This window comes from Streptopelia decaocto (assembly GCF_964273445.1).
Source record: "Streptopelia decaocto genome assembly, chromosome: 6".
Lineage (NCBI taxonomy): Eukaryota > Metazoa > Chordata > Aves > Columbiformes > Columbidae > Streptopelia > Streptopelia decaocto.
The window spans coordinates 30,541,799-30,554,074 of NC_138660.1; the positions used below are offsets into that span (position 1 = coordinate 30,541,799).

At 42.4% G+C, this 12,276-nt stretch overlaps 1 protein-coding gene across 1 annotated transcript; it reads left to right on the forward strand.

Annotated features, from left to right (window-relative positions):
- Nucleotides 1-8,469: 8,469 nt before the first annotated feature.
- Nucleotides 8,470-12,016, forward strand: CTLA4 (cytotoxic T-lymphocyte associated protein 4). The gene is made up of 4 exons (XM_082055686.1): nucleotides 8,470-8,588; nucleotides 9,986-10,336; nucleotides 10,818-10,927; nucleotides 11,834-12,016. Exons 1-4 carry the CDS (start codon nucleotides 8,531-8,533, stop codon nucleotides 11,930-11,932), a joined length of 618 nt encoding a protein of 205 aa, XP_081911812.1. The 5' UTR covers nucleotides 8,470-8,530; the 3' UTR covers nucleotides 11,933-12,016.
- The last annotated feature ends 260 nt before the right edge of the window (nucleotides 12,017-12,276 follow it).

Sequence of the window (12,276 nt, forward strand, 5' to 3'; positions counted from 1 at the left end):
CACAGACAGAAATCACAGCTGCGCTCTCTCCAGAGCCTGCATTCGCCAGCTCAGTGTTAGGACCTCGTATGCAGCCTGCTATTAAACAGCTTACTAATGAAATTATTCTGTTTCATGACATAGTATTAAAAAAGCAACACCAAAAGCACTCTTACAGCATTCAGTTAAATCCCTTCAAGTCAGTGAAGGGCTGTATTTCCACTGCTATTGAAATAAAGGAGGAAGGGGAATGAAGGGACACCAAGTCCCATCTCACTCCTCCAGCACAGACACCTTGGCACAGAGATACCATGGATTTTCATTCAATCTTGACCTCTGGCCATAACCCAACACGGGCTGATATATCAGGCAGGTAATATTGCAGCAACGCCGCTTAAAAAGCTGCGGCAGCAAGATTTGTTGATGCAATTAGGTCCTTAGAGTAATGAGAACCAGGCCGCCTGCTTTGCGCTTTTACAAGACGCAAGTTGGTTGCTGACGTTTGAAAACCATAAAAAGTGGGTTGATACAATGGCCATTTTAACGAGCAAACATAGCAAAAAACTTTAAGAAGTGAAACTTTCTCAAGAAAGCTCTGCTTAGCTGCAGCTGCACTGCTGCAAAGGGTTCCCTTCACATTTTTCTCATTTCACCCAGTGCTGGTTCTAGGCAGGAAAAATACAAAATTACATTTTGCCGGTGTGTAAGAAGCCTTTGTTTTTTTTTTGCAAAAGAGCTTATGATTTAAAAATGAAAAATGTTGTTGGTGGGGGCTTGAAAAAAGCTTTAGGAAAAGATGTACATGCATTGCCTCAAAAATTTCCGCTTTCCCTTAACATTTCATCAAAATTATAAAATTCAAAACATTTCCTCCCCTTTTGCATAGGGCTTGATTCTCATTGGACCCCATCCAACACATTTGTTTCCTTTGTATGCAGCAGATACAATCTCACTGCTATGTGAAAGAAAAATTCCCCGAGTGGTGTGTTACCCACAAGACCATCCTCCTTTTTATCCCCTTTTATTGATTCTGCAGCCCTGTTTTATAATCTCTTTCACCTCTAGAAACACACTTGCAAACCTCCTTGGTTCTCCCCTTCATCCCAAGCACACAGGCCAACAAAACTGCCCACTATGGTTTGGATGGAAGTGACCTCAAAGAAAAATCAGTTCCAAAACCTCTGTGATGGGCAGGGACACTTTCCACTCAACCAGGTTGCTCAAAGCCCCATTGAGCCTGGCCTCAAACACTTCAGGAATGGAGCATCCACAGCTTCCCCGGGCAGCCTGTTCCAGGGCCTCACCACCCTCACGGGGAAGAATTTCTTCCTTATATCTAATCCAAATCTCCCCTTTTTCCATTTAAAGCCATTACCCCTTGTCCTGTCCCTCTCCAGCTCTCTTGTAGGTCTCCTTTAGGTACTCGAAGGCTGCTTTAAGGTCTCCCTGGAGCCTTCTCTTCTCCAGGCTGAAGAACCCCAACTTTCTGGGCTGTGAGCACACATTGCCGCCTCATGTTGAGCTTCTCATCAACAAACACCCCCAAGTCCTTCTCCTCAGGGCTGCTCTCGATGCATTTTCCACCCAGTCCGTATTTGTGCTTGAGATTGCCCCAACCCATGTGCACGACCTTCCAGAGAGGGCCCACGTTTTCTCTACTCTTCCTTATACCACTGATGTACTTAGAAAAGCTTTTCTAGTTGCCCTTGATGTCCCTGGCCAGACTGAATTCTATCAGGGCTTTAGCTTTCCCAACCTGAGCCCTGGCTGCTTGGACAATTTCTCTTTTCCTTCCAGCTTCTGTGGCCAAAACATTAAGAATTCTTTTGGATGCTGGATCTGAATTTTAAAATGTAGGATTTCCCAGCTGGGTTTTCAGGTGATGATAGTGGGAGGAGGCAGCTGGAGCTGTGAAGAAGCACACTAGTTGGATGCTCACTGCAACCAGAGGCTTTATAGCTGGAATGAATCAGTGCTCAACTCATCCAGGAGAGCAAGCTGGCCACACTGAGACGCGCAAGTTAATATTCTAAGAGTTTTTATAGATGTGACTGTCTAAGAATATGAGAATGTGTCATTGTTTGCTGAACAAAACTAGGACAGAATGATAAAGCTTGTAGGGAGCGGTAATATCTGTCAGCAAAGAGGTATAGTAAGAAAGAGCTTCTGAACAGAGAGGTAGTGGCTTGTCAGCTTGTTCAAACTATCGCTTTGGTTAATGAAAGACTCAGCCTCTCCTTGCACATCTGTCCTCTCTGACATGTCAGGGTTTTGGTTTCATACTTAGCCCTGGTAGGGACTTTGGGAAAGGGGAATTGCTAAGTCCTAGAAATGTGGTTTTCAGTACTTCGTCAAGTAGGGAAGACAACGTGCGTTTGAGTTATCAGTAGTGCAAGGGTAAGGCTTCTTACATGAGATCAGATTCTGCGGTGAAGAGTGGGTTGACCGACAAATCCTGCAGCTGATACATTTTTGGAAGGTATAGGAACTGCTTTTAGTTTGCTGACTCACGCGCTACCAGTCACAAACCCAGTGCTTGGCAATAGCATCCCAGTTGCAGAGAGATCTGGGTTATGGGGTGATAGATTTTGTTTGTTTGTTTGTTTGCAACTGCTACACTTTGAAACAAGAAGCTTCCTGCAAAGTCTGGGATTTATTCTGCTATCCTCTGCCTGAAATTCATTACCTGTGTTTTCCATAGCCTCCAGCCTATGATTTAACACATGTTCTAATGCAAACTCACAAGCCTTGCACACATCACTGTAAACTTTCAGTAACATGTGGTGGCCGATAGAGGCAAACAGATCAAGCACATCACTCCCATACATCAGGGCGTTGACCCGACAGTTCTTAGACATAACTCCCGGGAACAGATTCTCTGATAAACTTTGAAAACACAAACTATAACAAAGCCAGAAAAGTGAGGTCAGGTTATAGCAAGGAGGGATTCTGAAATGGTCCCCCCATCCCTCTGTTCTGTGTTTCCACACCACCTTGCTCTGTCAGCCAAATTTTAAAGAGCATTACTGATGTGGATGCAGGTGGTGTACTACCTGGTCTTTACTAAAATGTGTTTTCATTCTTAAATGGCTTTCAGGCAGGTTTTCTCTGGGATTATGCTTCATTCACAGCCAAACAGTCACATCTGAAAGCACTGAAAAGCTACATGCACCCTTCAGTGATCCAGCCACTCATATTTCTGCCCAAAACATCCTTCCCCCTCTTGGTATTCTCCTTTCCCTCTCTTCGTCTCATCAAGAGCCCTCTGAGATTTCTGCACAGAAGCTGTTTCCCCAAGATGTCCAAGGCTTGCAGCTTCTGTTCCCAAACTCAGTGTGACCCTGGGAAGAGATGTGTCCCTGTGCTGCGGTTCTGAGATCAGCCCCCGCACAGGCAAGTCAGACTGAGTGGGGATGTGGCTGAATCTAACAAAATATCTTTAGAAGCCTTAGCCCATGATTCCTATTGACCTCAACTGCTGAAACATTCACTCCTCTGGCCTTGACAAACTTCAGCTTACTGTTACGTATTCAAAATGCTACTGTGAATCTGCCAGTTTGAACAACTTGTCACCCTCTTTGTATCTGCCCGCTGGCTTCCCCCTTCTGCTATGGTACTTTCTTTCCTTCGTTTAATTTGATTTCATTTCATTTTCCGGTCCATCCCATTCTAACCATCAGCTCTCATTTGCTCTTCAGAAATGGCCTCCAGACTTTGACTGGTAAACAAAGGTGATCCTCATTACCCACTTGTCATCAAATCAAAGAGGAGCTTTAGAACGTGCTCCATGCCACCCCCTGGATCTGAACAGAACTTCACACTGTGAGCTTAGGAAAATACCTTTCCTTGTCAGATCTCCTGTCTTTCAAGGATTTGGATTCTCTGTATGTCCACTGAGTTGGAGCACTAACTCCTTTATGTAAACTTCTTTCAGTTCTTTGCTTTATAAATGTTAAATATAAAGGTTTAATTCTAGGTTTTCCAGGAGTCCTGCTTTGATCTTGTAGTTTGAAATGCCATAAAACAATTTTATAAAAAAAAATCAAGGACTTAATTAGCCCTGTGAAAACTGGAAGCAGGTTCTTGAACTACATAACACACGTGAATTACGCTCCTCATCTGTACCCTTTGAAAATATTTCTTAGGCATCTCATTTCTTAGGAGAATGGCAGTGCTCACTTCTTCCGCAAAACTTCGTCATGATTTATTCTTGTGCCCCCCATTAAATGGAAACTGCTGTACTGTCAGAGCCAGAGAGTATCAGAAATATGGCTGCATTTTGCTGTTATTCCTTTTTTGTAATGCTTTGAGAAATAAAGGGAGGCAGAAGTAAAATTTTCTCCAGTATTTCTCCATGCCTCCACAGCTGCAGCTTGTCACGGGGTACACTAAACTGCTTTATTTTTAGACTTGGGGGGTTCCTTTGGTTCATTTTTTGCTTATTCCTGAAAACACACTAGCCTTTGTTGTTCACTCTGGGATGAAGGTGTCTGCTTTATTCTGTGTTCTCTCCCAAATGACTGGCCTAGAAATAACAGATTTGTGGTGCTCTGCTTTGGTAAGGTAAGGTAAGGTAAGTCCATAAACGTCTGCCAAGATACTTCAGGGTCTGTGTTCACATTCCTCCTAAAATCTCTCCCCTGCCACAACCCCTTACAGGAAACTGGAGGAGATTAATTACGTTAGTGTGTCAAGACCTTTTGCCTGTGGTGCTTCTCAGTCCTGTCTCTTTATTTCCTCTTACTTCTGCCCGCATCTTTTTCCGTACATTCTCAGATCTTACATTTTGCGCATAAGCTGCATGGGCTCAGACCCTTCTGGACAATGTGCTGACCAGCAGAAGTGCACAAGAAGAGCAATCCCGTGTGCCCTGAGAAGCAGCGAAAGGAGAACTCCTCAGGTAGGGCTGTCCTTGCCCTGCTGGGGCTGGTCTGAGGGCACAGGTTTAGGACTAGAGAGCAGCATCTGGAAAACCAGGTTAGAAGCTGACAGAAAGGCCACATTTCTGAGAGACTTAAAAATCAGTGGGTTTGTGATGTGAATTGTGGTTCCTTCACTGATCCACCAAACTTGGTCATATCTAGGCCTTTACCTACACTAATCAGCTTTTAGTCCTTTAATGGTAATGAAACGATATTTTTCCAGTCACTGTGTTATTTCCTTTCCTCTTTACCTATTGTTTTGTAGAAAAGATTTTTTCTTCAGCCATACCACTCAGAGGTCCGGATTTTTTTTTCAAATGACAGTGCATTTCAAAACCCCAATAGGTTTGTGGCAAACTAACGTGGTAAAAATGTGAACTGCTTAACATAAGAAGACATTATCTCACGTTCTGAGTTTAACAAAATATCCTGAAACCAGATACTTATGCAAATGATAAGCTTCTCTTCTCCCCATTACACCTCAAGCAATTCACGAGGGAAGTTCCTGTCACAGAAGAAAAAAACACAGGCAGCATGAGACAGGTTTTAAGGTATGAAAATAATTTTGTGAATAATAACAACATTTTACAATAGGAATTCTGACAAGGTGTCAGCAGGAAGGTTTTCCGTAACAAGCATTCAGTGAGGAAAAGCAATTCAAATCACTAAAATGCGAGTGACTAACCCAAAATGAGAGATAAACTTATAGGAGAAACTTAGTTATTTAACTTACTATCAATCTGACTAATCCCAGTAGTGTAGGCCAGTGTTCAGTGTAAATCGCGTGTCCCTTTCCGAGACAAGTTCAAAGAGGCCACGAGACCTGAACCACTCCTAAGCTCGTTGCTCAGTTTTAGGCTCTGCAAGGCCCTCAGTCCCCTCCCGCTCTGACACTTCGCTATGGCAGCATATGGAGAGTACAAAGGTTTCCTGTAACCTGGGGATTAATATCACCCCTAAGAACAAAGAGTACTGTAATATAAGTATGTGCAATAAAGGAAAGATTTGCTTTACACTGAGGTTTTGGACACGGCAAGTGCAAAGCACAAGCTGTCGGAGACAGCCTGAGGAATAGACTTTCTGAAAGATCTTCTGAATCTCAAAGTCAAAGGGAGGGCTCTTCTTTTACCTCTTCCCTCGCCCTGCTCCTAGGCCATGTATCAACTTCCAGTTATGGTGAAAACGTGGAAGAAAACACTTCTCGAGATGAGGAAGCCAAGGCAGGAAGATACCAGACTGCAGAGACAAGAAGGCCCAGTGACTACATAGGATAAGCCCTATGGCTGGAGCCCACAAGGTGTGGTGATGTTATGCAGGGAACGTGGACAAAGCAGAAGCCCACAGACCCTTCAGCTGAAGAGCAGTTAGAGGACAGGCACAGCAGAGAGAACAGGCGACCTCAGCGATCCTTGTGGATCTTATTTTACAGGGGAACTCATTCAGTTACCAAGACTTGGTAACTGCCATAACTGAGCTGGGAAGGATGGGAGCAGTGAAGGAGAGATCTTATTCGGAACTAGATCTCTATTTTACTGCATCATCCATCTGCTATCTACATACGTTAACTCAAGATCTAAAGCCCAATTAGCAAGAACAGAGGGTGCCATTGCAAGATGGTCTCTGCCCATTGGAAGGAGGATACTCTGGGCTCACCTCAGGTCGCCAAGACAGTGATTACTTCAAGGGACTCCACAGAGAGACATGTTGTGCCTTACTTAGAAGAGCGGTCATTGTAACACGAAGCTTTTAAGGAGAAACAAGGGTAAAAAGTAAAAAATGGTTGATCTGAAAAGGCACCCTCAGAAGATACTGTGGATATGTGGGGCAACAAGCACTAAGCTTCACGTGGCAATTCTTCGCAAGTGGTTCGTGCTCAATTGCACCATCAATTTGCAGTCTCAATTGATTATCAGGAGATGACATTATGGTTGGTGAGGCTCAAATGCATCGTTTGTTTAACTGCATACAAAACCCAAGCCCAAAAGATACATAGGACTGGTTATTTGGTTACTGGTTCTGGATATGAAAATGTCAGGCATAACCTGGTAATTTCATGCCATAAATCTCACTGATACTCTGATACACAATGTTGTGATAGCATCTATTTAACATTAAATTTAACATTAAAATAGATCTAAGCTTGTCTAACCAGTAATGCAACATGGGCCTGACTCATTATTAGGGTGCAGTTTTTAGTTTTCCCATAGCCATATTTTTATTTATTGTCAGTTTTGTTTTGAACGCTGGTCAAAATCAAACTAACTATGAGTCTGTCATTATAAACAATTGCTGCATCACGTAACTATGGAAGCAGTGAATTTATTTATATTATTAGGTATTTATGTGATTTCAAGATCAAATATTTATCCTGTATCTTGGGTTTGGGCAGGCTACTGTTCAGGAACTGATGCTGTTAGTTTTTCTAGGTCATAGTCTAAAAGTAGGTCTTTGCAATCTACTAGATCTACATATATAAATGATGAAGCACTTTCTAAAAGAACTTCTCAAATTGTGGGAAAAGAAGAATGATGACATTCAGTGTAACTGAAATGTAACTTCATCTTTGTGAAATTCTTTAGGCAATGATTCATGGATATGACAGTCTATCACATAAAAAAGCAAAATGATTTTCAGACCTTACATGACTTTTAAAAGGCCAATGGGTGAAAATTGTTTCACTGAGATTTGAAACAATGCAGGTTCTCTAAGAAATAATCAAAGCTCCTGCAGTGTTTTTCATATGTTGATCTCAAGATACTTAGGCAGTAAAGTCCATAGGTAGGGAAAGTACTGTATAGATGTGGAAGTCATTAGCTATAAACCTAGATAGATCATTTTTTCTTAGAAATAGGACAGACTAAAGAAGCTGGGTTATGATTCAAGTCACATCGCTGATATGAAAAGGTGAAGTCATTGCAAGTGTAATCACTATTTTGAAGGGGCAGCAATTTTTAAATATCAAAAGCACCAACATTAAAGCAAGTAAAGAAATTGGGGGTGGAGGGAAGTCCTCCATGAAAAAGCTAGCTCACACTGATTCACTGTGCCACATTAGCCAGAAGTAAAGCCCTCTGTGTGTTGTCCTGGTAGGAAATACCTGGAAACACCTGGTATTTCCTAGTGCCTACTAGGAAATACCTTGTAGAACTATACCTGGTATAGTTCTCTGTGTGTTGTCCTAGTAGGAAATACCTGGTGATTGCTAAAATATTAAGTGCCATGATTGTGCAAGCTGGCAGCACCAAAGGGCCTGAACTGCTCTATTGGATGATTACCTCCCCCCCCAATTCTTAAAGCAGAATGTATGACAGTTTCAAATTGAATAGATATTTTCCATCTGCTGAATAGTTGTTTTTGTTCATGCTGTTTGAGGTTAACTGTACACGTACTAATCAAACCCACTACTTCCTTTCTCGTAAAACCAAAACAAAGCTGCATGTTACTTTCAGGTACAGCATCTGGGATCAAAGCTATATATACACACACTGACTCTGTGTGGGTTCAAACATTTCGAAGATTCAGTATCCTGAAAGGTGTCGCCTTTTTTCCAGTCCTGAGAGTTCCTGCTTGTCCTTAAGTCTGTAGGCATCGCCACCTTCAGACCCCTCAGCATCCATCCCAGCGCAGGAATGCTCTCGATATTGGTCACCGTGGGCTTTCTCTGCACAGCCAGCACCATGGCCGAAGGTGGGTAGATAAAGGAGACAAGGTAGCTGGGGGTGTCTTCGTTTTCTCGGTTTCACCTTTTTGCAGGAGAGGGACTGGGTATAACAGGGAGGGGGAGATGACATGGGACCCCTCCATGCGGGGAAGATGGTTTTGGGGCACCAGGAGGTATCCGGCAAACCAGACTCAGACTTTAGAGCAGAAGCATCTGCAGAGGGGCCGGGCAGGATTCAGAGTAGCTCAACGAGGAAGAAAGGTTTTGACAAACCAGGCCCTGTGGGTGAAGTTGTTGGCAGCTGACAATGTGGATATAGAGGTTTGAATGAAGAAATTCTGCTCCTCCTGACCCTAAACTCCTGCACTGCACAACTGAAGAAGATAAGCCTGGCCCCAAAGTGGACTGATATAAAATGAAATTCAACAAATAATACTGAATCTTCACAGCTTATTAAAGCAAAAGTTGGTGCCTTCCCATTGTGTAGCAGGATAGAGTGGAGAAGCTGTAAAAAGCAGCCAGTGGGGATGTACATGATACAGTTTAAGTTTTCTAATTATTTTTTTCAGTATGTTTATCAGACTTTGCTGTGTGTTGCTATACTCCGGCTTGGGGTGTTTACTGTTGCTGTACCATGGCTTGGGAATAGCTTGTTAAAAATGAGGAACAAAAAGATCAGAAACAGAAATATGCAAACGGCTTTTCCAGTCAGTTTTATCATTACCCTAATGGTTCTGTTCCATACAGGATGTCAACTGCTTTGTTTCTAAATGTCAACATGCTTATTTCTACCAGGCAGAAATTGTTGTTGAAGTGCCTAATTTTACATTTCAAATGTCAGCTTTACCATATGAAGTCTTTCTTTCTTTCTTTCTTTCTTTCTTTCTTTCTTTCTTTCTTTCTTTCTTTCTTTCTTTCTTTCTTTCTTTCTTTCTTTCTTTCTTTCTTTCTTTCTTTCTTTCTTTCTTTCTTTCTTTCTTTCTTTCTTTCTTTCTTTCTTTCTTTCTTTCTTTTCTTATGTATGTGAAAAAAATTGTGCTGAGGGAAGCTGAAGCATGCAGGTCATTGCCTCAGCAGGTGGGCCAAATTACCTACTATTTAAGCAACAAGTAATTGCTGAGATTTATAATATCACGTATAGTAATCAAAGCACTTTTTGAGCTTTTTTAAGTACAGGGTGTTTCAAAAAGATGAACCCAATTTCAAAGCAGGGTCCATCTTTTTGAAACACCCTGTATATGAATGCAGTGCCTGCACGGATTGTCTTGAAGTTCTTTATTTTGGAAGGATTTAGCTGCATTCCTAGGAATTACCCATGGATAATAGGAGGTGGTACGACTCTCTGTTGTGCAGGTTTTAAGCAAATGACTGCAGATCATTCCTTGACAGTTGTCTTAGTGTCGTGCTCTTTACCTCCTTACAGTAATGGAAGTGACTCAGCCAGCCATGGTGCTGGCCAACAGGCAAGGAGTGGCCAGCTTGGTGTGTAAATACAAGCACATTGGGAACGCAAAGGAAATTCGAGTGACTTTGCTCAAACAGACGGGTGACCAGCTCACTGAAATCTGTGCTTCAACCTACACGACAGAGTTTAAAATGTTCAGTGTGGAGAAGGTCATTCAGTGCCACGTCAGCCCCAGCCGAAACAAAGTGACCCTCACCCTCACTGGCCTACAAGTTAATGATACTGGTCTTTACATCTGCAAGATGGAGAGGATGTACCCTCCACCCTATTTTATGAACAAAGGAAATGGGACGCATCTCTATGTCATTGGTAAGCCAAGCAGCTTTATGATACTGTGATATTCCCAGATTAACGGAGTTTCTAGGATGTCTCATCAAAGTCCTGTTTGCAAGAAGTGAGGCTGAACACTGATTCAAGCCCTGAGAACTGTGATTAGCTCGTATTCTTTTCAGGTGTCCCTGCACACACCTAAGGCACACATAGTCACAGCCACACAATGTATTTAGCAATGTATGGGATGTTTGACAGCATAAGCAATACCTTATAGTGTACATGCACATCTAGGCAGTTGGATACCTAAATGCAGAACCAGCAGAGAGTAAGGTGTCTATTCTTCTACAGATAAAGCCTATCTCAACTGCAAGCTGAGCAGGCAGGGACTCAGAGCTCAGTCCTGGTAGTATCCTGGGACAGGACAGAGCAAGGCAGTGTGGAGGCTGAATTATTGGCTTCAGGGGCTTCCTTACGAGGCTCATGTGTGACATGACTTGTGTGATATCATATGTTTTAGATCCAGAACCTTGTCCAGACACTGCCATATATCTCTGGGTATTAGGAGCTGCTGCCTCAGGACTTTTTCTTTACAGTATCATCATCTCAGCCATTCTCGTGGGCAAAGCGGTAAGTCCCATCAACTCAGCCCCATCCTGCTAATAATACCCTTTTGTGTGATGAGGACAAGGAGAAAGAAATGAAAACAGGCAAGAACTCTGGGAATAAACGCACCGGGATGCTCCTTTTCACTCGTGCAATGCTGCTAAAATAATGCAAAACAAGGGAACTTACTGGAGCTGCCATTTAGATTTGTTTATGGCTCATTGTGTTGTCAGAGTACCAGAAAGCAGCTTACATTAGCTGGACTGAGCCTTGGCTTAGGTTTGGATGCTTAGAACAGGTTGGAATCCCGGATGCTTCTGGGATCAAAGGCAACAGTCTTCATGTGTACTCTGAGTTCACAACTGATTGATACAAAATCCCAGGGTTTGATTTTTCCTTTTCTCACCATTCATCTCTGTGTGCAAAGCAAATTTAAAGAGGCTTCCCCTTGTGATGTCTTAGAGCATTTTTAACTTCACAGCTAGAAATGTCTGGGCAAAGACAAAGGCATGTGAAATGTAAGACTGGTTGCCTCTTCCCATGGGGGTCTGGAGTACTCAGAGTCCGCTAGAAATAAACTCAATGCCAAAGCTTAAAACCAAACAGTATCCCTGTCCCATATTTTTCAATCCACCCTTTTCCCCAGAAGTTAAATGAAACTGTCCAATGTGAACACTTGCAGCTTTGAACCAACACTGAACCCGGCAGCAGGAGCACCTTCACAGGGCTACATGAATAGTGTGACTCTGTTTTTTTGCTAAATGGCCCATGTACATCCAGAATCTCCCTCAAATGGCCTCAACAGATCTTCTACAAAGAGGGGTGACAGGGAAAGGTGTCTAGAACATCCACCAGTTTTCTCTAAAATGTGCTGGTCAATTATTATTATGTGACAACTTGTTTCTTTTACTGTCTTCCCATGTTTTATAGATAAAAAGAAGACAATGTCTCACCACTGGGGTCTATGTGAAAATGCCTTCTGAAAAGCTAGAGAAAAAAGTGATTCCATTCCACATCACTGTTAACTGAGACAAGGAGAGAGGGAAACATTTCCCAGCTGGGACTGAGAGTCTGCTAATTCACTTAAGTTAAAGAAATAAAATTAGTTGTCTTATTACAAAGGTGTATGGGAAGGACAGAGAATATTCTTTGTAACTTCTATAGTTTGGAGAAGAATAAATAGTTTATGCATTAATATTTCAAGGTCAACCCTGTCACACAAAAATGGCTACATTAGGCCATTGATTCTTTGAGTTGTATTGTACCAATATATAGTATATATATATATGTATAGCATTAAGAGCTATTGCTGTTGCAGCTGAGCATCTTACTGACAAATTTCACCATGTTTACTGATCAACGGAAATCCAAAC

Excerpts from the sequence above, each read along its gene's own strand:
- CTLA4 (XM_082055686.1), top strand. The coding sequence starts at position 8,531 with ATGCTCTCGATATTGGTCACCGTGGGCTTTCTCTGCACAGCCAGCACC. Across the intron at positions 10,337-10,817 it reads GACGCATCTCTATGTCATTG|ATCCAGAACCTTGTCCAGAC; the intron begins GTAAGCCAAGCA and ends CATATGTTTTAG. Across the intron at positions 10,928-11,833 it reads CCATTCTCGTGGGCAAAGCG|ATAAAAAGAAGACAATGTCT; the intron begins GTAAGTCCCATC and ends CATGTTTTATAG.